At 41.4% G+C, this 23,746-nt stretch overlaps 2 protein-coding genes across 8 annotated transcripts in view; one reads left to right on the forward strand and one right to left on the reverse strand.

Annotated features, from left to right (window-relative positions):
* LOC139912031 (DNA repair protein XRCC4-like) overlaps positions 1-17,889 on the reverse strand; it is a 30,592-nt gene extending 12,703 nt beyond the window's left edge. For 3 of the 7 annotated variants that reach the window (XM_078285260.1, XM_071899713.2, XM_071899716.2), the window contains exons 1-3: positions 17,328-17,397; positions 12,871-13,023; positions 11,682-11,875 (exon numbers count right to left, since the gene is read on the reverse strand). In XM_078285260.1, coding sequence (XP_078141386.1) covers positions 11,682-11,875; positions 12,871-13,009 — 333 coding nt within the window. In that variant the 5' untranslated portion in view covers positions 13,010-13,023; positions 17,328-17,397. Of the gene's footprint in view, positions 1-11,681; positions 11,876-12,870; positions 13,024-16,944; positions 16,970-17,323; positions 17,398-17,867 lie in introns of those variants that run through there. The other 4 variants (XM_071899715.2, XM_071899714.2, XM_071899717.2 and 1 more) reach the window with 4 other exon arrangements.
* On the forward strand, positions 17,473-21,781 carry tmem167a (transmembrane protein 167A). Its single transcript, XM_071899719.2, has 4 exons — positions 17,473-17,556; positions 18,500-18,609; positions 20,648-20,682; positions 20,805-21,781. Exons 1-4 carry the CDS (start codon positions 17,554-17,556, stop codon positions 20,873-20,875), a joined length of 219 nt encoding a protein of 72 aa, XP_071755820.1. The 5' UTR covers positions 17,473-17,553; the 3' UTR covers positions 20,876-21,781.
* The last annotated feature ends 1,965 nt before the right edge of the window (positions 21,782-23,746 follow it).

Below are 23,746 nucleotides of genomic sequence, written 5' to 3' on the forward strand. Positions count from 1 at the left end.
GTTCCCATAAATAGTGGGCACAGTATGGCACAGCGGGGAAAAGAGGGGAAAAATACTGCATTCAATTTCAGGGAACTGTATGGACTGTATGGCTAGAATACAACGGTGAAATATATCGGTAAGACTGCAGCGAGGTCTGAACAGCCTGATATGGTTCACTCGCATGAATGTTGTAAATATCAACCACCAAGACAAACTATAATTTAGTGGCGATCCACTGTGAGGTGTAACTGTCTGTGAAGCAGAGATGAGTGGGTGGATCAGACTCGGTATAGTCTCCACTGTGGCGCGGTCAGGACTCGACTCTGGCTTCCAGTCATACCGCAGTTTCCCAGACTCAAAAGAATCAAAAAGAAAACTTGAGCTACAACTGCAAAAGCCAAACATGTAACCCAATTTGTTTTCATTTTCGCCGTTGTCACTTTTCTTATTACTGTCTGGTTCTGGTTTTCTTGTGTTTTTTTTTGTTTTGTTTTATTTTTTTTCTGCGTATCCGCAGGCAAACAGTATTCTTGCACCACCTCATGGAGTTGAAAACTGGAAACACAACAAATGGAGGTTGTTTTATTGAAATGATCGTTACTGTCTTGGCCTGTCCAACCTCAAAGAGCTCTGGTAAAGATGTAGAAACGATTTGGTTTTAACCAAGCCATAATTCTCATACCAGGGGTTCCCACACTCATTTGGACAGCAAATTCAAGGACTTTTCAAGGACTTTCAAGGTCCTGTTGGATGAAATTCAAGGACTCAAAATTGGCCCGTTTTGGGGTAAGACATGCCTTTGGTCAAAACTAGACATCACAGAGACCTCAGTTTTTCCTCATGGTCTTGTCAAGTCAAAAAATCCTGATGAAATCATTTTAAAATTGCTGCTATATCAAGACAAATATCCATCACAGGGTTTTCCTCAGGATGTTAAGTGTTGATCCTAGAACAGAGCGAGAGAGAGAGAGACAGAAAATCAAATACAAGGTAGAGTGTATGCACACACATGCAGAGTTGCACAAGTTGCAATGAGTCATAACCTTGAAGGCGAGAGAGAGAGAGAGAGAGAGAGAGAGAGAGAGAGAGAATTTTGAGGCCATCCATTATTTTTCAAAAACTTTTAACTTTTAATTATTTTTCTCAAATCGAACCTGGGGTGGTCTAAGTTTCTCCTGTGCTTCTGTTTTATAAAGCCGGAAAGGGAATCCCAGTGAAGGAATCCCCTATCCCATGTTTAGTTTTACACTATGGGCCATGTGCATGTCCAGCTCCCTGTCTCAGTGGTTCTCTGCCTACTTATTAGTGCTGTGAATTATATGCACTTAAGGCCAATAAACATAGATGCCTTACCACCAGGGGAGAAACAGACGTGTCAAGAACACACAATATGTTGAAGCAGTGAATCAAAGCAGACTGTGTTTTATTTGCTGGAGCACTTAGTCACTACAGTTCAAAAATCACCAAGCGACTTCCTGGTATGAGAATGTATAGCGCACCAGCCTCCAGTTTGGTTGATGCTTGTTTGACTTCTACCACACTGCCTGGTGTACAAGTGCACACTGTATTTACCTTATGCAGGGACCACCTAAACACTGTATATTGTAATTCCCCTAAGCACATAACTATGAATTCATGAATACATAAATAAATACATAATAGGAACCTTTAGTTCACATTTCTGAGAGTGTCACTGTTACCACAGCAAGCACTGTAAGATTATGTTCTTGAAATACTACATTAAATACTACATGTATCATTGAATAAAATACATGTTACAAGTTAGAATTTTCTATTATCCATTATGTTGTGAGTATTTTTATTTCATTGGCCATTAGCCTATCTTGAAATATGACGCTAGTGGACAGAAATTTGGCGGTGTTTCTTGACAGCAACCTCAGCTTTGACGAGCAGGTCAAGAGGCTAATGCAGTCCTGTTTCTTTCAGCTGAGAAATATATCCAAAATTAAACCATTCTTATCTTCTACCGACCTGGAGAAGGTCACCCCATGTCTTTATCTTCTCTCGTCTAGATTACTGCAACTCCCTCTATTCCCGCCTCAGTTGAAAGTCCCTCTCACGCCTCCAGCTCATACAGAACGCAGCCACCAGGGTTTTAACTGGAGCCAAATGTAGAGGCCACAGTACTCCAATCCTTGCTCCTTTAAACTGTCACTTTCAGAATTGATTTTGACAGTTTACTGATCACTTTTAAAGCACGACTAGGTCTGGCGCCTAGCTACATTTCAGACGTTTTAACCCCACATGAGCCAGAATGCAGTCTGAGATCCTTAGGCAGAGCTCCTCTGGCTGTTCCTCAGTCTAGACTGAAAACAAAAGGTGATCAGGCATTTGCCATTAGGAGACCCATAAGCAGTGCTTCAAAGATCTACGCCAAGAGTTTGGCATCAAGGAGAACGATACCAAACAAGAGATTCATGAACTTCTGCGTGCCAAACCAGAGCTGAGGGAGAGGATGATGGAGAGGATGATGGCCGTGCTCAGGCAGCAATGGACAGAAACGAGAGAGGACCGAGGAAGGGATGCAAATGTGAAGATGGAGACAGAACACCTGAACAAGAGGCTGCTGGAGAGAAAGATGACAAGAAAAGAAGAGTATGGACAAAAGCCTATAGAGGTCAGGCAGCAGCTCTGGAGGGAAGACATGAAAGAAGGACTATTTGGAGAGAATATAAAGATGGAGCAGACTATATGTAAAAAAAAAAACCTGAGACAGAGCCACAGACTATGGCCATCAGGTTAACTGTGAGGATCGTTTCGGAGAGATTTTCCAAGAGTTCGACATCAGTGAGAACGTTACCAAACAAGAGATTTATGAACTGCTGCGTGCCAAGCCAGAGCCGAGGGAGAGGATGATGGCCGTGCTCAGGCAGCAGCAGAGACGAGAGGAGGATCGAGGATGGGGAAACAGGCCTTCAATACTGAGAAATGTAAGAACACAGAGGCTCTGAAGGAGGAGAAACAACATTTGAGCAAGACGGTGCCAGAGAGACAGATGAACAGAGAGGGAGAGGCTGGACGAGTCAGCAAATGATGACTCAAGCTGAGAAAACCAACTCATGTGGGGACATGAAAGAGGAAAAGGCAAAGAGTAAACAAGTAAAGGTTGCTAAAAAAAAAAAAAAGGAGCAAAGGAGAAAGACACAGACAGAGCAGAGGAGGCTTAAGATTCTAGCAGAATCATCCGGTGAGACTGACAATGAAAAGCTGCATACTTGAGAGGAATAAAAGGAAAAAGAGGATGAAAAACGTCGACAAATAATGAAAAAAATCGAAAAAGTCAACTTTCATAAAGACATGAGGGCAAATAAAATAAAGACAAGTAAGGAGAAAGATGACAGGATAATTACTGGGAAAGAGAGACAGACAAATGGCAGGAAAGCTGAGCACAGGGATGAGGACATGATGCAGTATCATCAGCAAAGAGCTGAGATGGATAGATTAGCAAAGGAGCGCAGGATAAATGTTGACAAAGAAAACAGAAAACAAGGAGAAAAAAAAGAGAAAGAAGCTAAACTTAAAAATAAGAGGAAGCAGGAGGAAACCATAAGCAAGTTGAGACCAAGCATCTAGAGGAGCAAAACCAGGTGTGAAAATTGAGAAAGAACAGCGCTATGACAAAATACTAGAGGAGAAATGAGTAGAAGAACAGAGAGAAGTTGCGGAAAGTAGCAGAGAATGGAAAAGTAAATGGCCTTGCACGCTGCGAGGAGGAGAGACAAAGACAGAAGAAAACAACGAAAGAGACAATGAAAGAGGAGGAAAGGGCAGAGGAGAGAAAGTCAGAAGAGAAACGGAAGATGGAGGTTATGAAGCTACATGAGCAAAGAATACTGGAGCAAGAGAGGAGAAAAAAATGGAAGAAGAGCAACAGAGAAAGAAGAACGAAAGAGGAGAGAAACAGACAGAGACAAGAAAAGGATGAAAGCACAAAGACTGGAAGAGAGACTAAGAGATAAGAAAAAGATACAAGAGGAGCAAACGAGGGAGCAGGAGAAACTACAAGAGCAAGAGAACTATAGACAAATAAAAAGAGTGGAAGAGGACAAGCGTATCAAAGAGGAGAGAAAAAGTGTGGAGGAAGAGAACTTCCCAACCAAAAATTGGATGAAGAAAGAAAGGACAAAAAGAAGCAAGAGGAGAGAATAAAGGAGAGAGTGAGGGCTGATCAGCAGCTTCTGTGGGGAGAATTAAAAGAGGCAGCAAGACCACAAGAGCAGCAACAGCCTGAACATGAGCTACATGAGGAGGCACCAGAAAAAAATCTGCTGGAGCAGCTGGAACTCCTTGCAGCTGTTAACCGGATATGGGACGCAAAATGTGGCTGCTGTTCATCTGATGATTCTTCAGATGAAGACGAGAACAAAGAAAAGGGAAATTTTAAACCCCACCAAAATATGGAGGAAGAAAAGCAGAAAGAAAAGGAACAGGACAGAATAAAGGAGAGACTGAGGGCTTTTGTGGAGACAATCAAAAGAGGCAGCAAGACCACAAGAGCAGCAACAGCCTAAACATGAGTTACATGAGGAGGAGAAATTAAAAAAATAGTTTGCAGCAGCTGGAACTCCTTGCAGCTGCCAAACGGATATGGGACACAAAATATGTCTCCTGATCATCTGATGAGTCTTCAGATGAAGACGAGAACAAAGAAAAGGATGCTCACAAAAATCAAGAGCTGGTGTAAACCTAAGGTGAAACTACAAGGGTAAAAAATAGTGGAGGAAGTGAGTAAAAGAGAGGAGGAGAAAAAGACACAAAAAGGATGGAGGAGGAGAAATTGAATGCAAAGACAAGGCTGGTGGAGCAGAACCAAGGAGGCGAGGAAAGGATGGAAGAAGAAAGAAACAGAGTGTGGAGGAAGGAAATTTTAAACCCCACCAAAATATGGAGGAAGAAAAGCAGAAAGAAAAGGAACAGGACAGAATAAAGGAGAGACTGAGGGCTTTTGTGGAGACAATCAAAAGAGGCAGCAAGACCACAAGAGCAGCAACAGCCTAAACATGAGTTACATGAGGAGGAGAAATTAAAAAAATAGTTTGCAGCAGCTGGAACTCTTTGCAGCTGCCAAACGGATATGGGACACAAAATATGTCTCCTGATCATCTGATGAGTCTTCAGATGAAGAGCCACAAAAAAGACAAAAAAAAAGGATGCTTGGGAAAATCAAGAGCTGGTTTAAAACTCACCAAAAACCTTCATTTTTCCCTACATTTTTAGCAACCACCAGCATTGAGGCTTTTGGGCCCACTGACCCAGGCCTCGAACATTTTCCTGACATATGATTATGAGACTGAGGACTGATCAGCAAATGTTAGGGAAAAACAAAGGAGGCACCAGGACAACAAGCACAGAGACAAGCTGAACATGAGGTAGATGAGAAGCAGCAAGAAAAGACCGCTGATCATGAACATGCCTGATTGGCTCCCAAACCTTTGCCTGTTATTAAGATGCATCACACATCAATTGTAAATAAAAACATAAACTATGATTTGTTCTCCTCTCCACATTATCTGCCTGAATAGAGGTATAGTAGCCTGGATACAACACACACACACACACACACACACAATTACACACTTCAGAATTGGGGATGATTTGATCTGAATAAGTCAACACAGATGACGCTGCATCTCCTGTGAGATTTCTGTCTGGCGTCATGCTGCGAAGCTGGAGTCCCCAGTGAACCATAAATTCTGTTTGACAAACAAAAAACATGGAATAATGTCACATTCATCCACCCAGACTCATCCAGAATCCTGCGGTCTCACTTACCACAACTATCAAGAATCATAATCCCCATCTCCCTGGATTGGAGCTAGCCTGAAAAGAGCATTGGGAGATATAAGCCAAGACCAGTGACGCTCAAATAGCTTGACCAAGGGACAATTTTTCCCACGGCGCAGGCGAGGGCATCACAAGGCAGATTCAGGTCAGGCAGTCAGGCAGTCAGGCAGTCAGGCAGTCAGGCAGTCAGTCAGTCAGTCAGTCAGTCAGTCAGTCAGTCAGTCAGTCAGTCAGTCAGTCAGTCAGTCAGGTAACGCTTAGTGAGATGTCGCTTCGTGAGATGGCCTCTAGAGGACGTCTTTGACTAAGAGATGGCCTCTCACCTATGGGCTACATGCCACATTGACTCCCACACACTGATAATGCCATATTGGATCTCATATATTGAGCCACACTCTTCGCCATCGATTTGCAGACATCCACATCTTCTGCTGTCCTGCAAACCTTAACGGTAGGTAACGTTATTCAGTGGTAATTGTGTCTAAAACATTGGGGGGGACCAACTGAAGGTCAGGGGGCTGGGGGCCCTCCCCCAGAAAAATGTACTAATTTTAAATGCATTTCCTGCAATTCTACAGACTTTGGCATCACTGTTGAGCTTTCTTGAATACAGTAAAAGATACTAAATCACCAATCAGACATTGTTGGACAAAATTGACTACTTGGACAGCTTAACTCTATTCATATACATTTATTATTTATTATTTTTTATTTATTTTCTGAACTCAGCCACACAATTTCTCTAATTTCTTTGAGTTGTTCGCCGCTTTCATCCTGGTGCAGCTGGACCGGATGGAGGCTTGGCGGCATGTTTATGCTGCAAGGCTGTTAGACAACATTTAGGCCTATATGACACACACAGACACACACACACACACACACACACACACAATGTTATGGTACCTGTGGGGTGGGGTGGGAATAATAAATTCTGTTGAATAATTTGAATTGTATCAGTCTCAAGTTCTCATTAATTATCTTCTGGATTATATTGTAATGTGCTTTTACATTAGCTTGCTCTCATGTGACTTGGTAGAAAATGTAAGTTAATGGAGCATTACAGATCCACAATACAATGCTAGTGGTCTTTAAACAAGAGAATGTAATATGTGTGCAGTCATGCACATTTCATGTAGGATAGTTGGTTGTGTTGATCTTTACTCCATTGTTAAGATTTATGTAGTTACCCTTTTTTCCAAGTAGACACATTACACTGTAAAAGAAAAAATATATAACTAATAGATGTAGCGACTAGGCTTACTGGAAACAAAGTAAAGAGTCGCTGAGAGGCTGAGATAGGGCCTTGTTTGCTGATTGTCTGATGTGCTACCAAAAAAGATTTGCTGAGATCAAAAATATACGTTTTATAACTTTTATTAATGAAAAAAGGATCAACTTAGTATAACGTGCAGAAAAATATACTCAAAATAATCACATCGATCAGCGACAAAAAACAGCAGTCAACAAAAAATACGGCGACCCACTCACCCTCTCTCTTTCTACCAGCTGCCATGCAGGTGAACAGGTGCTTAAATTAAGTATACAAATATCACCGCCCACATCCATGTGACCTGATTATATCAATCACCGTGATTGTGCAATAACATATAAACAACCAAAATAACCAAAATATAAACCATCACAATAAATCCATTCATGGCTCCTACAATAGAGAAAATGATGGTATTAAAAAACTGTTTTAATTGTGTTCAAAACTTAGGCCAATAGTTTGTCACTTAGCATTTTCATTTTTTGGTGAAGGTGATTTAGTATCTTTTACTGTATGCAAGAAAGCTCAACAGTGATGCCAAAGTCTGTAGAATTGCAGGAAATGCATTTAAAATTAGTAACATTTTCTGGGGGAACCTTCAGTTGCCCCCCCCCCAATGTTTTAGACACAATTATGCCACTGATATAATTGTCTGTTTTCACTCACAACATTTGCAGTTATTAGTCAACTCCACTTGTGAAATGAAAGAGTATAGATATAGAAGTGGAGGAAATCAAAATAATATTATCCCGAGTCATTAATTAAATCTTTTTGTGACCACCATGTAGTTATATATTAACAATTAAGCTGTCTAATACCTTTTTTAACCAACATTTTCACACAGCTCTCAAACCTAGAACATTTAGTTTGGCAATTTTGTCTTTAATTATAGTTTAAAAAATCTAGCAATGTTTATCCAGTAAAAGAAATGGAGGGGGGAAATAATGGGTTGATATGCAGTAAGCCAATGCTAAAGAACAAAATAAGGGGGGGGGAAACAACATAAAGCTACAGTACAAATAGTAGAGACTGGAGGTGAAATCAGAGTTGCCAATCATCCCTTATGATACAGAACTGTGTCGTAATTAAGAAAAAATGTTGTGTTCCTTAATAAATCAACATGGAACACAGTTTGTTCCGTATTTTTATTCCAAGGTGAAAAGAGAAAATGAGAAAAATGAGAAAGCTGCATTTCACACCCTGTTTGTGCTGTTAACCAACAGGATAAGTAATAGAGAATGATGAGGACAAATAGCATGTAAATGCCCTCCTCATGTGTTGTTTGGTTGCACAGTGTGCTCTCTGTAGGCCTCTGTAGGCCATATCAGCGTCACTAAGTGTGTATTTGTGCAAGTGAGTGTTCCAAATTCGTTTTTGCTATGCTGGTATGTCAATGGCGCAGGGTCTGTTATCCTGTTAACAAGTGGAAACACAGTGAACACACAGTGAGCATGCCGTCCCCCACAAATGATGCAGGCACCCACTGGGCCAATCAGCAACAAGATGCCGCATCCCTCCAGGGTTCATTAAAATCAGACGAGTGGTGTAAAAGTTATGGTCTTTCAAAATTTGAAATATTGACATTTAATTATAGCGTAACAGGATTAGTATCAATCAACACTTTGAGCTCTTTAACAGGACCAAGACCCACATTTTCAAGCAATCTTGGTACAGTTATTTGGTGTGTACCCGTGTTCCCATGACACTGTTCTCACCTGCCCAAAAAAAATATGTGAGTGAATGCTCCAGAGATCATATAAACCACTCCAAACAAACTTGGAGTGAACGTACCCTTAGTGACATCAGCACATGTACATGGGAGCGGGATGCTGTATTTCCCATTGGCAGTGAAAATAAATTTGGTATCCTTTGGAATAAAGACATCACAGACCGGCCAGGCTGGTAAACATGAGTGTGTTGTGTAGACTTCATGCTACATGCTTTCTGAAGTTAAAATTTTTCAAATAGTTGCCTGTTGCTACCATTTGGAGACACCAACATACTAAGCTGCACAGTGCAGATTAAACGGTACATTTTCTAGTTCATAAAACAATGACGATCATTTGGGTATAAAAAGTCAAACAGGAGAAAACCAAAACCAATACCCCCCTTTTTTTTTTTACATGTTAATGAATTCACCGCTTCAAGCCATATTGCTCTGGTTTCTGGCTTTGAGAGAGAGATGGTCATGCTAACAAATATTGATTGGACTGTCCTAATATGAATTCTGAAATTCATTAGACTCTCTTTTAATAGTCTCATTTACACCATGTACTCCATACTGCCCTAGAGTAATTTAGTGAGTTGCAGCTGAATTCTCTTGAATTGTCTCTTTAATAACATGACTTAAACAAATTAAAGCAAGTAGTAGCACTGTAACACTTTAAAGTATGGAGCCAAAACATCATAGAGTGTGTGTCTGTCCAAATACTTGTGGACCTCACTGTACCAGTTACATTTTAGTAGTTGGAGTTAGTAGTAGGAGAGTGTGCTGCTGGCAGACTCAGATAGTATTATTTCTTACACGAGGCTGCTAACTTGTCTCCATGGGTGGCCTTCTCAGATACCACACACACACAAACACACACGCACGCATGCGTGAGCACAGACACACACACAAACTAACACACAAGCATACATGCACATGTGCACGTACAAACACTCAGCCATTGTTATCCCACTCTTGGAGGCTGTCGCTGTTTTCTGGTAATTGTTGTTAGCCTAAAATTTCACTTCACTGTTGGCGGACGAACTGCTGTCCCTCTTTCACTTGAATTATCGGAAAAATGCTAAACCAGAAGAGACAAGACTGGTGTTCGAATATTAAAAGGTACCATAAATGATTTAGAAACCAGGCGAGAGGTTTATGAACATACAATCATACTTTATATGTTACCTATCTAATCTGAAGAAGTTCTGTGATGACATGATAACTGGGAAAGCTAATGATATGAGATTGCTGCACCTCGCTCTTGTGTCACACTTGTGGCTCTTGGTACTGTACTGAGACCAGGCTCAATGTGCATCCACAATAACCATAAACATCAACACCTCAGCTTTGTATTTTCAAAATGAATGATGAACCAGAATTAGGCCTGCAGAAAACACCAAGTCGACTGGCTTCAGTGAACTTACAATTAGACCTACACAAAAGAAAAAGTAGAAATGTACTTTGCCCTCAGTCTTTAAATCTGTTTGCTTGAAAGTCCTTAATCTGCAAGCTCATTATTTGTGTCTTTCTTCATGTTAGCAAGTGTCTTTATTAGGATATTTCTTTTTCCACCAATGATGGAGAGGTACTTAAACAGACATTAAGGAGGAGTAAATGTCTGACTAAGTCATCTAAAACACCTGCTCAGTAGCAGTTTAACAGCAAAACCCCAAATTACATTTACCATTACAACTTCTGGGGTCATATTCATAAAATATTAATGTCAGGTTAAGTTCACCACCTGTTTTGTCTCTCCCCGCCTTTCTTCTGCTCCCAAAGGAAACTTGCCTCATTTTTGGTCATTTCCCTACCCTCAAATTATCTGGCTGGGAAAATATGTTCCACTTTTCAACTTCTGTGTGTGACATGTTCAAAAAAGACGAAAGAGGGAGAGCAAGGAAAAAAAGAGTGAAGAAAAGAAGCAGGTGTTAGGCAAGAGTGGTAGTTAGCATTTAATGCAAACAGGCCCCCAAGATTCTTAGAGCTGCGTCTACCACACTGTAGCACACAGTGACAATCACAGTCCCAGTAAACATGAGCAGGGATAAGAAAAAGAAGACACATGCACATATAGGCACACTTGCATACACAGGCACACCTAACAGAGACCCAGAAAGCCAGGGGGGGTTGTCAGACTCTTGTTTGACATTGTTAGATGGAGACGGCCCTGTCCATAAATCAGGGTTTTACGGCCTCTACGGTGCTCCTAAACCCCTGGCCTTCACCCTCTGGCCTCCTCTACCTGCACAGCGGTCCCAGGACCCCCAGTGACCTGCTCCCTACAGGCAACAGCATCCTCCCACAAACCAAAATCAGCTGAGAGCGCCAAGACCTGCACTCCATCAAACCTGCATGGTAGATCACTGTTTAACGACCGCCTTAGCACAGCATGCGTGTCTCTGTCTGAATACTTGAAGCTTTGGTCAGTGGTAGTTGGCAGCATGAAATCTAGCATGAGGTGTGCTTAAAAGTGGGGACTTGACTGTTTATATTAACGCAGGCTAGCCCCACCTTGTCTCTCACCTTGTTTGTATGACAAACTTTGAATTAGCGGACCTTTTTGCGTGATTCCTATCTGTGGCTTTTTCAACCGTGGCCCGAAGGCAACCCAGCCTTCCTAATCCTGCAATGTAGACAGACTATAAACCTTATCTTTTTAACAGCCCCTGTAAAGCATTAGACTTCCTTTCTATTTTGTTGTATGTCGTTAGATGCATTTATCCTCAGGGAATAGTGATGAGAGGGAAGTGAATGATCTAATAGGAAGGATATTGTGGAATTCAAGGGTAGACCATTTACTAGTCCTACTTGATTGAGACTGACAACTTTCCAAAGGTCATCTTCAACGAACAAACTAGATGTTCCATACAGTATGATATATCCCTGAAAAAGTTAGCCAGTGCTGCTGCTCACCGAGATGCCTTTGCAGATCTTCTTATACGAGAGATGACAGTGATCTGGAGTGAGGTGGAAAGAATACATCTCTTTTTCTCCTCTGCTTCCACCTCCTTCTTCACCTCCTGTCAGGGCTTGATGAAGATCCTCGACATATCTCTCCCTTTCGACTCCCATGTCGTTTGTTTCCCTTGTCACCTCATCTTCTGAAACTGGACACAAAGGTATTGGTTAAACTTCTCGTTTTCTTTGAAAGATTGTTCTGGCATTCTTGCCTCATTTGAAAGTTGAACAGTAGAGAGAAACAAGAAAGAAGGGAGAGAGAGGGGGATGGCATGCAACAAAGCCAAACCCAGGACATTTCGGGTACATGGCATGTGCCTCAAACAACTGAGCCACTAGGACACATCTCTTGCAGCCAAAATCCATTTTACAGTAGGTTGCGTAGCAAAAACATAAACATGAACTATGCAGTAATGCATGAATGTACATGAAAGGAGATTTGAAGGGAAGCATGCAGAGAAACCGAGCAGAATGTCATCAGCTGTTGCACAGCTGCTCACATAGGGTCGAGGGTCCCAATTAACACATCAAACACAGAAACACAGAAGACCCAGAAGCCCATACACAGCCCGCACATATCTGTCACAACCCCATCTCTGCCTGTCAGCTCCGCAGATGGACAGCAATAGAAAAACTAGGGAGCAGTTATGTTCCAGGTGTCCTTCCAGGGCAAGCATACTCATGTGCATATGCAACCACATACACACACACACACACAACACTGAGTTGCACATACAAAGACAAGCCTTGTAAGGCTTAATCCACTTTGTACACCTGTAAGCTGCAGCACAGGAGTGAAGAAGGATGATGAAACAAGGTCATCGCTGTCCCTCTGGGTAAAGGACCGATAGTTACAGTATAATGAGTTGGGGTTCGTCCAGGTGCCTGCACAGTATGGACAGCCTGATGGCTGGCAGGCCTAGTGACAACCCGGGCTAGTCAACAGTGAATAATGTGAGGCTCTGTAGCACACATAAGCCTAGAATTGTGGATATAATTGCGACAAACATGGTCTTCAAAATGCTTACAGATTTATAAATGTTTAGAATTTCCTTTTGTGATTGGGACTATACCCTCATAATGACATAACTGTGCATTTGTGTGTGTCTGTGTGAGTGTTTGTGTGCATATCTGTGGCCCCTACCTTCTCCTATCCAGGCTGAGCTGCCATCGCTGAGAGCTAGTGTGAACCCAGCACCCAGGTCTCTGGCCCAATCCACTCGCAGGAAGTAGGGTGTACCTGGGTCAGAGGTCAGAGCGATCTGGCGGACTGCACCACTCATGTCTCTCCTATGGCCTCCAGATCTGCAGAGAAGCAAAGACAGGCCCTCAAAGACTCTCAGAGGTGGCAATATGCTGTGTGTGTTTGACCTCATACACAGTGACAAGATCTTGGCTGTGCTAACATGAACTTTAGCACAACTTTTCGCCCATTTCACAGATTATGTGTTCAAGATATTTTGTGGGCCGATTGTCAGTATTTGGTAGGGCCTGTTTCCAAAAGAAGGCCCTCCAATGGCCAACATCTTCCAATGGCCAACATCGACTTTTGGTGTTGTAAGAGAATGTTAATGTTGCGTAGCAGTTACATCAATGTGCCTCATTGTTTTATTGCTTAGAATTGGTAATAAAAGTCCTCATGGGTGTGTGTGTCTTGAATGGGGGTCTCTATGACTCAGTAGAACCACAGGCTCCTTGACCACCAGCAAGGTAATTACATACTGTTCAAGCAAAGTAGAAAAATACAACCAAAAAAACTCAATCTGTCATCTCATTTCACTGATTGTGTACATTTAGCAAAAGATATATAGGAAAGATGTTCTTACAATTAGAAAGGCCAATTTAATCGTGTACAAGATTGAGATAAACCATTATTTGCCAATACTACACTGATGACAGAGTGTATTGGCCAATCTAATCCATTACCATGAGTACTGTGGATACCAGATGCTAATGTCACCATGCCCTCGGGGTTCTGTCTCTAGGCTAACTGACTCACTGCTGCAGTTAAAGTTCAGTCCAATGCCAGAAAAGGATTACAGTTAACAGGTCAATTACACAGATGTCTATCTAAGGATTACAAGATGATCCCTGAAGTTGTGCCTAAAATGTCACTTCGGTTTACTGGCTATACATTTTTTTGTTCCTCTCAAAGAGCTTGAGAAAGTTTTACTTGATTACGGATGTCCAGGCCAGAACACGTGATTACTGTTTCCACGTGAAGTGAGAGGTGAGTTGGACATCTTCCCTGCTTAAATACAGGGCAAAGTGTGTGTGGGGATGGAGGGAAAAGGACAGCTAAATTGGCAGTTGGCCAATTTGGACATGTTGGAAAAAATGAAAATGAGCCCCTTCGGAGAGTTTGCCATAAGTTATGACGTGACCGCACGTTTTTGGGGTTTTTTTTGTTTCTCCCTCCAAATAGGCGGACAGAGCAGGTGGTCAAGGTGATTTGAAATGAGAGATGCAGCTGAGACCTGACACACAGACATACCCATACACCCAAACTCCTCCACACATACACACACACATACAAGTCCATACACACACACACACACAGAGCCTTGCAGTAGATTAAAGTTGACCCTTTGTGCTCCAAGAAGGGTGAAGGGTGTGGCTGGAGCGAGGGGCCGAGCAAGAAGAGGGAGCTGAAGGGTTCAACTTTAACCTCATAAAGTGAGCCCAGCTACTCATTAGTTACTGTAACATCTGCTCTGCTGGGACGATGACCCTGTGGTAATGACAGAAGGACACTCCAATTAAATAAACAGCACTCTGTCTGTCAGGAATGGAGCAGCACGCAGGACCTTCAAAGACAATTCTGGAATCTTCCTGTTAGCTTCTGTCCGATTTCTCGATTTACAGACACAATCCCTGGATCCCTAAATCAACACGCAAAGCTCCACCTCCACCCTTCACACACAGAACCTAAGCATTTATTCTCTTCTCTTGCACTCTCTGTGAAGAAGAAAAGAGAGCCTCTAATTATCTATCATTCGACTTCAATGAAGAGTTCATACAGAGTAGAATAGGCAAGGCAGTCCTTTCACTGTCCTTTCACTGCACTTTCCCCTCATGCTTTCTCCAATATATTGATTATTGTTTCAAGTTGAATTAGTAGCTCTCTTTGGCTAGTCCACTCTTGTCATAACCAATAAGGAATTGTTCCAGTATCTGCCTAAACAGCAGCAGGCTGTTCCAAGCCATTTCAAAAGCAGAAACAATTCATATTTGGCAAATAGCTATTAGAATAACTCACATTGCACTACAACAAGGCCTAAAGGTTAAAACCTCTGTCTGAACACCTCTGCAAGTGAAGTTATCTAGATTGTTCAAAACTGGTTGACAACATGATCATGTCAGAGATAGAAATTGTACAAAGTGTCACCTAACTTTGATGTATGTCTCAACAGAAAGACAAGGTTTGAGTAGACAAATAGAACTTAACCAAAGACGATTTGAGTGCCGATACTCTTGATGGTTGGCTTGCAGGGGAGCTTGTGATGTAGTAGTAATGGGTCAGGGTCAAGCTCCAGTCATGACAACGTAAGATATAAGGCTACCTTTCATCACCAGCAGATGCTAGCTTTCCTAAACTCCATATAGCTGAAAAGATTTCTTGTCGCCGTAGGGGAGCTAAAGCATTTGAGATTGGAATGAGAGATGCAAAGTGGAACAAGTTGCAAACATTTATCAAACATCACTGGCATCTCATCCTCAATGGATTATATAGTCAAAGCTTTTTGATGGATTCCACATGCATACTAAAAAATGCATTGCAATGCATATGCCTGCTGCGACTTTCCTGATGGAAACCAAAAGAATCCCAATCCGTTTCCACTTGAAAAGCTCTATTTGCACCCCCAAACACACATTTTTTAGTCATTTTGTTCCACAACAGACTTATGCTGGTTTCAGGTTGGCAGTCAAAAGGAACCCAGAAGTGCCTGATGTGTTTAACACTACACGAATATCACATTTTTCAAACATTAAAGACAATATTCATTTCAACAAGAGGGAAATTATTTTGTCAAAAGCAAAACATATGTTGCTAATGTGTGAGGCTTGACCTCTTGACCTGAGCTGTTCTCTGTGAACATATTAGTCTACCTACAACCTCACACTCACCCTGGATACAACTGAGCAGTAACAGGTCATTTCAAGTGTCTCTAATATCCACATAGGATGAGTTATAGTTGTGAGAACCTGGCTGAATCGATACATGAGCTCAGTCACAAATTCAAGGTGCTCCTTCTCGGAGATTAGTGGTTCCCTAATAATACAGAGACCCTAGCACAATACAGCCATTGACAGCCAAACACCAGTGGTGTAATTACCCTAATTTGCATTCCCAACATGCTCTGCAGTTTGCAGAACTCATGATTTGTTCAAGGGTGGAAACATCAGAGAAAGCTGGTGAGCAGAGTCGCTTCAGTAGTTATAGGACTTTCCCTCCAATCAAAACTCGCCTTGCTTGAGGAAAGTTTTGCTCATGGCATGAAAATGTCAATGTTACTTTTTTATTGTAATAAGTGCTGTTTGGTGGATGATATGTTGAATTTACCAGTGGAACCTAACAATTGTTTTAAGCCATGTTTTAAAAGATATGCATGTTTGCTCAAGCAAGGCAACATTAAACTGCCAGATTTTGGCGTGGGGTTTGACCTGATGTTCTCTCCCATACAGAGAAAGCCAGCATTATACATCAAACCCTGATCTCACATATAAACAACTAAAATAGTCAGTCAGTTACTGAAGCCTAAATTGGTCAGTGCAATATAAAACTAATTAGCCTACATCATGACGAAGACAAGTCTGTTGAAAGTTGACACACTCATCTGCTTCTCTAAGAAACCAGTGTCTCCATTCCAAAGACTCACAGCCACTTTTTTCACTGACAGCAAGGTTCCATCCACACTCTTGCTGTAAAATATGCAAAAGATAATTTATGTGTGGTTTACAATCCGAAAGCCTTCTTACATTAATGGCACTCTAGGAGTGTCTGGGATGGAGGGGTCGAGGGATTTATGAAACATGGTTTAAATGCAATCAAGATGCTGTCGTGGCATGGGTGAAGGGAGGGGACCCCATTGTGAAAACTTTGTGAGAAAAGTGGACCACAAACATTTAGTCCAACGTCAGCAGGAAAGAAAAGGCTCCATCATTGCCAATACACTTTAAATTATACTGTATGATACAGATGCTCACTTTCCTTTACCTCCCACATGGCCTTTTTACAGATGTTTAGTGAACTGTCACTACATGTAACCTCAGTTGTAGCTAAAGAATTGCATACAATATGATTTCAATATTAATACTGTAACGACCATGTACCAACTTCCGGGTTCCATAGGTTACTAATTTGCCACAGTCGGCGAGGTTTCTGCCTAAACTCGTCTACCTCTGCTCAGTACAGGTAATATATTCATTCAATGGCTGAAGGCGACATGTGTCGTAGACGTGCTGCATTAGATCTCCACGACATGTGTATTACCATGTTTTTGTTTTAGGTGTCTCTTTGATTAAATTAACTACATTTCAGTCCTAGGTAAAACCTTAATAAGCCATATTCTGCAGAATTGTGGGTAATAACTTACGTACATGCTAACTACTGCGTTGTCCACTCGATGTGTTTTGTTTATGAAACTGAAACCACTGCTGCACTCTGTCTGTCTTATTATCCGCTGACAGCTGCATATCAAGTTTCAACTCTTGTTTTCTCAGCCAATCAGCAAACGAAGTGCGGAGACGTGCGTGGATACGCTACGTTACGTTACGTAAGTTCCAGGGAGGAGGAAGTGTGATGTGGCTTTGAGTAACAACAAAAATGGTAAGGTTGTTTTTACTGATTAATCGGTCAAACTCTTGCACATCAGTTCTTTAGCGTTAGAGCTGCATCAATTTTTACGTCTAAAATGTGTCGGCATGACACTGTCTCAGTAGCTAATGTGTACATTTGGTGGGAAGTAGTACGGCAGCTAATGCTAACCTAACGTTAGCTAACTGCTAACTTTAGCCAATTAATCAAATTACTTTCGCATTATTTGCAACGTTTTTCGATAATCATAGATACTTTTAAGTTGCAGTGTAATTCGCTTGATAACGAGGCGATCGCTTTACTAACAAATCGGTGCTACTTACGCGAGGAAGAAACATCGCGATCGCCCTGTTTTGAGTTGCTGTGCCACGTAGCTACACCACAGTTTGTAGCAAGCATGCATTTGTGTGTGTGTATGCGAGTAGGCTACATAGTATTAAAGGATTATTAATTGCAAGCTTGAGATGACTTGAATATCTGAAGCTAAAGTTCGTAAGTCCCAGTGTGTTGTAGGTAGTTATTCTCTGAAGACCCTGCTCTAATAGAGATAATCTGATGTCCGATCAGCACTCTTGTCTTCGCTTATTTTATGTTACAGTGTGTTTGGTCTGCGTGTGTAGTGTAGTGTGTGTGCGTGCGTACGTGCGTCCATATTTTGATTACCTGACTTGAGGGTGTCATTGTACCCGACAGCTGAGATTGTTCACTGTCTTGTTGTTGTTGCAGTACCTGAATGAACAGCTGGTACAACAGCTTGAAACAAACTAGACAATCCTAGTGGGAGATACAAGTAGTCCAATCATTAGGGATCATTTTAGAGGGATCACTGAGTCCAATTCTTATTGTTGTGATGACTCTTGCTACTTGTAACTTGCACTGGGATCATCTAAACAGTATAAAAATACTCTATTCTGTATTAAATGTATCACTCTCTTGTCTTTCACTCATCTTGCAGTCGGCCATTTTCAACTTCCAGTCACTGCTAACGGTGATTCTCCTGCTGATCTGTACCTGTGCCTACATCAGAGCTATGGCTCCCAGCCTGCTAGACAAGAACAAGACTGGGTATGATCATATACAGTACATAGATAAGATACGTTACTATATGGCTACCATACAATTCTCCCCAATACATGCCATTGTGTCTTTCTCTCTTTGTATGGGAGACAATGTCACGTCAAACTGCATAACTGCATAACTGCATAACTGCATAAATAAATCTGGCAGTTCAGTGTTACTTAACTCACCCACCCTTCAATTCAATGTACAGCCGATCCACCAAGCAGCACTGATTTTAATATTTGTTTTAATAACTTTAATAAGCTGTGTGAATCTGTTAAAAGTTTACATTTAATTGAAACTAATCCTAAAGATTCTATAAGGTATGTATGCTTGCCAAATGAGCAAGGCAATATTCAACTGTCATACTTTTGGAATCCGGTCTGACGTGTCCGATCTCTCCCATAGAATAGCCTGACTAAGATAGAAGCAACTAAAATGAAGACATGACTTTGAAACAGAGTCCCAGCTGAAGCTGAATAAGGTTACTGAGTTTTATCTTCAGGTGGAATAAATTCAGTGAAAAAGATCACATCTTATGGCCCTGGACATTATAGTCCATGTTTCTGAACATAAGTAAGTATACCTAATACCTACAGACTTGAAAGTTAGGATTCCAAACAGATATTAGTACAGCATCCATTGACAATGATATGGCTAAACAGACTTTGTGGACACGTGAAATGGGTTTACACACAAATGAGCTGTATTTCATAATAGTGCCATGAATTCTGCTCAATATTACCGGGTCCAATCACAGTCACCTTTTCCGACTTTGCCAGTTAAATCTAAAAGCTTTACTTTCATCTGCTATCATAGATTAGGGAAATGTCTTTTTTCTGTCTATGGGAGAAAAGTCAGTATTCACCAATACAAACTGAACTGTAATAGAGATGTTGGTTTTGTTGCATGTGTGAATGCTGAAATTCAGTGGCGTTATAGCTTTAGTCTTATTGAGCCAAGTGACTCTTTCCAAGGCTCCATGAAACAGACCAGGATGCTCAGAAGCTCTTGACATGTCCCCCTGTAACAGACTCGTCAATTTAGCATCTTAGGCTTATTTTTTCAACTAATAAGGAACTCTTCATTGAGGCTAGTAAAGTAGCAGCGGGCCTATGTTTTCATCATCATTGGGTCATTATTTTTCTTGGATGTACAAGCTCCATGATTCACCTCTAATAAGTCTGAGGCAACCCAACACACACACACCCCTTTGGAGTGAGGAGGGACGTCCTCCTCAGACAAACACACAAGACTGCAAGTGGCAGATGGGATGATTTCATATTTTTCCCCGTTGATTGATTTGTTAACTAAGACATGAACCAATATTTTTGTTGTTTTGGTGCCACATATAATACAAATAATTCTGGTGTGGTAGGGTTAAGCCTAGAATCTGTTTAATTGGCAAACAGATTCAAAGCTTGTATCTTCTGTACTTAAAAACATAATTATGTACATAATAAAGTTCAGCTAAGCCTAGACTAAATAATGAGGGAAAATCTAGTATTTAGGCCAAGCTTATCCTGTCTGGACACAAAAAGTTTGGAATGGAATGCTGACACCCTCTGGTCAGTTTGAAAGTTAAGACGTTGGCTTTCATATATATGCAGTTACACTCGCATGCACACACACACACACACACTGACAGACACAAACACATCAGAAAAGCAGCGCCCTGGAATGCCTTCAGCTGTCAGGAGAGATAATAAGGATTCCACAGTCCTTACATGGAGATGGATGTGTGATAGCTGCCTGGGTCGTATAGGCAGGTGATCGCAGTCTGTTGTAAAGTTGTGACAGAGGCGCTGCACTCACCTTCCACTTGGGCAGCTCAACACGGCACCCAACTTTTAACCTAGAATAGCCCAACATCACTCTGCTAGGCCTCCTACATCAGGAGGGTGATTTCTGCCTTTGTTTTGATTTAATGCAAGGAAAGGGCAGTTTAATTTTACACACTGGGATCTGTAAACAAAGGTGAAAACGAGGAGTACATGTGAAACGCCTGTTTGTGTTTGTAATTTTGTTGTTCTCTGTCTTTTAGGCTTCTAGGGATCTTCTGGAAATGTGCCAGAATAGGTAAGCCACGCTTGATAATTATGTATTTATTAATTTTTTGGGAGTTTTGATAAAATGTCACCCAAGGCTGTGATTTGACAGATGTAGTCTTGAATTTCACTTGATGTCTCTGTCTAATTCAGGTGAGCGGAAGAGTCCCTGGGTGGCCTGCTGCTGTATCATCATGGCTTTTAGTATACTCTTCGTACAGTAGCAGTCCAAAGAAAAACGCAAATGGAACAATTGGATGATGAACAGACAACAAGGCATGGACAATACGATCCTAGAAGCACAACAGAAGCTCCAGCGGTTGCCACTTAGATAATGTAAAAAGAGGAGACCCATCGCCACTCACCACAGCCATGGAGAGAGAAGATGTGTCTGCGTGGGAGGAGGGGTGAGCAGATAGCCCCAGAGTGTGTCTAGATTCCTCCAGGGACTTCAAGTTCTGTCCGTGTGTGTGTGTGTGTGTGTGTGTGTGTAAGCTGATGTGGAATGTTTACTACAGATGTGTGTGTGGGGCCAATGCTTCCTCTGCTATCTGCCATTTAGTTTAAATCTGTAAGGAAGAAATTCACGTTGTGTCGTCACTTGAGGGATCAAATGCTCTGGAGTTTGTCCAAACATTTCAAAAACAGACTTTCTCAATTAAACCTGTTGTTATTCCTTTGGAGTTTGTCACATTTGTATTTATCTGTTGGAAATTCCCCAGAGAAAGGACCTTCAGAATGTCACCTGATTGACAAGGAAGCTTATGTTTGTAAACTGAATTGTAATGAGGTGTGATTGCAAATGACCTTAGCAGCCTCTGCGTAACCCGTGCCCTGTTGTTATATTTAGCAATGATTGTCACAGTACACAGTAAACAAAAATGGTATCAACCCTTCAGGTGTCTAATTGTCTTACATACTTGCCTCAAAGAGCTTGGCGCTATTTATTAAAGAACCTTTTTTGGAAATCCAGTTTGAGAAGGTTGATTTTGTCATTTAAACTTTACCCTTTTGATTACTAGTTTGCTCCTGTTGGCACCTGGTTTAGTCTGTTGTGATAATACCGCACTGTAAGATAAAGTGTCATTTATAATGGTTTCAAACAAGCAAAATACATATTGATCATAACCTGTAAACCTCTTTGTCAATCTTTTTCTTCAAGGACTCTTTTTTTTCACACATAAGTATGGGATTTGCAGCAACTTCAAAAACACTTGTACGCTGGAAGTGGAGAGAGTGAAACCTCTTTAAAATACAAAAAATATTCATTGATAATATTAAAGTGAATCACAGGATGTCGTAGTAAAATGAAACTACTTCTCAGAGGGGAAACCTCCTCTTTGACAGCTGCTGCACCAGGCAGGTCATATCTCAAGTCCTTAGGATTCTTTCCTAAGGACTTGAGAGATGGACAGTGAAGAGTTTGCGATGACCTCGTCAATAACCTCGCAGTCAACACTCATCTTCACAGAGTTTTCCTGTAAAGGAACTGTCAGCTGACCGTGTCACACAGCGTGACATCGCTAGCTATCTGCCCCTTCTAAGACAATAGTGCTGCTGTCTGGTGTTCAGTCCCAGACAGCTTTCTGTTCCAGAATTATAAGCAGAGTTAGAATTGGAAGCAGGGTTCAACAGTCATACAGTCAAAACCTGGACAGTCATACAGTCAAAAATGGAATTTGACAATTGTGCTTTAAAGTACTGGAAAGTTTAGGAAACTGAAAAAAATATGGAAGCATATGCATCATTTCCTTTTCAGATATTTCAGCTTTTACGGCTGGGAAGTCTAGGTATCCTTGGGGGGAGTAATAGCCCAATTCCACATTATATGGCAACATTATTCCAAGTATTACATTATCAAGCTTCAGTTGGTTAATCCGTACGTGAGATCTGTGACAGTTAAAGCAAGCATAGCATCTGATTTTAATTTTTAAAGGCATATCCCCATGCCATAAGTCATCAGCCACAAATATTGGCTTTCCCATTTTAGCACATCCTAACAAATACCGACACATATTGATCAAGGGAAATGTTACCATTTCATCATGGCTTTGTCTGGAGAAATCATTGAATTTAATTTGCAAAATGGTAACGGTAACGTACAGTAAAGTAAAAGCTATCATCCTAAATTATGGCAAATTAAGAGAGTCCACCATCTGCTTAGACAAAACTTCTAAAGTATCCCACACATTTCCTGTCTCCTGTTCGGCACACAACATTCACAGACGACTTGTCGACATAGTTCACCTCTGATACTGTAATCAACGATGACTGCTCAGATCCTAACACCCCCACATCAGCCCTTGTTAGGGAACGTGGATCCCATATTAGTGTGCATCCGTTTTGGCGCGCCCCGGTTAAGATAAAGCATCAAGCGCAGCCTGCCGGTAATGCAGTGATTATCAGGCAGTGACGCAGACACAGGAGACACAGAGGAGCAGGAGGCTCTCAGTCATCTGCTTCTATCTTGAGGACAGATACCGCCGGACCGGAGGGACAACACTGGCTCACCGAACCACGCTAATGTCTTGGGTGATGATGAAAGGGGACTGATAGGGAAGACCTGAGGTCACGTTTTGTGTTTCGTCCAGCTGATGATAGCAGTGCCATTACGTGCGGCAGAGATCATGATCCTTCAGGTTATTCACATGAAATTAACACATTTATGAATCCTTAATGCAATGATAAAACATTAAATTCTACGGTACATTGGGGAAATAATCAGAAGGCTTGGCAGCTGTCAACTCCAGGGCCTGACTAAAGGGAGATGTACTCTACCTTTTCAAACTTCTGAAGGTTTGGGTTTTTTTTTTTTTTACTTTTTTTTTATAGATTTTATGATTCATCTTAATTTCCCTAAATCCTTAGGCACAGTTACTGAACAATGACAATGAAGAATATCTGGCAGAGACTTGAGAGCTGGACGCCTAGAACAACATTTGCACCATTCTCGTTTGTAAAGTGACTTATTCTGGTCTCTCCTGATTCCTAGTAATGTATTTGACTTGGCCGATCAAAATTTACCCAAGCTGATGCCAAGTGGCTAAGGACATGAGAAAATAGACCTTTTCCTGTTCAGTGTGTCAGAATTGTGT

Source organism: Centroberyx gerrardi, chromosome 8, assembly GCF_048128805.1.
Source record: "Centroberyx gerrardi isolate f3 chromosome 8, fCenGer3.hap1.cur.20231027, whole genome shotgun sequence".
NCBI classification, from domain to species: Eukaryota; Metazoa; Chordata; class Actinopteri; order Beryciformes; family Berycidae; genus Centroberyx; species Centroberyx gerrardi.

Coding starts and splice junctions, on each gene's coding strand:
- tmem167a (XM_071899719.2), top strand. Junction 18,610..20,647: donor CTAGACAAGAACAAGACTGG/GTATGATCATAT, acceptor TCTGTCTTTTAG/GCTTCTAGGGATCTTCTGGA. Junction 20,683..20,804: donor CTGGAAATGTGCCAGAATAG/GTAAGCCACGCT, acceptor TGTCTAATTCAG/GTGAGCGGAAGAGTCCCTGG.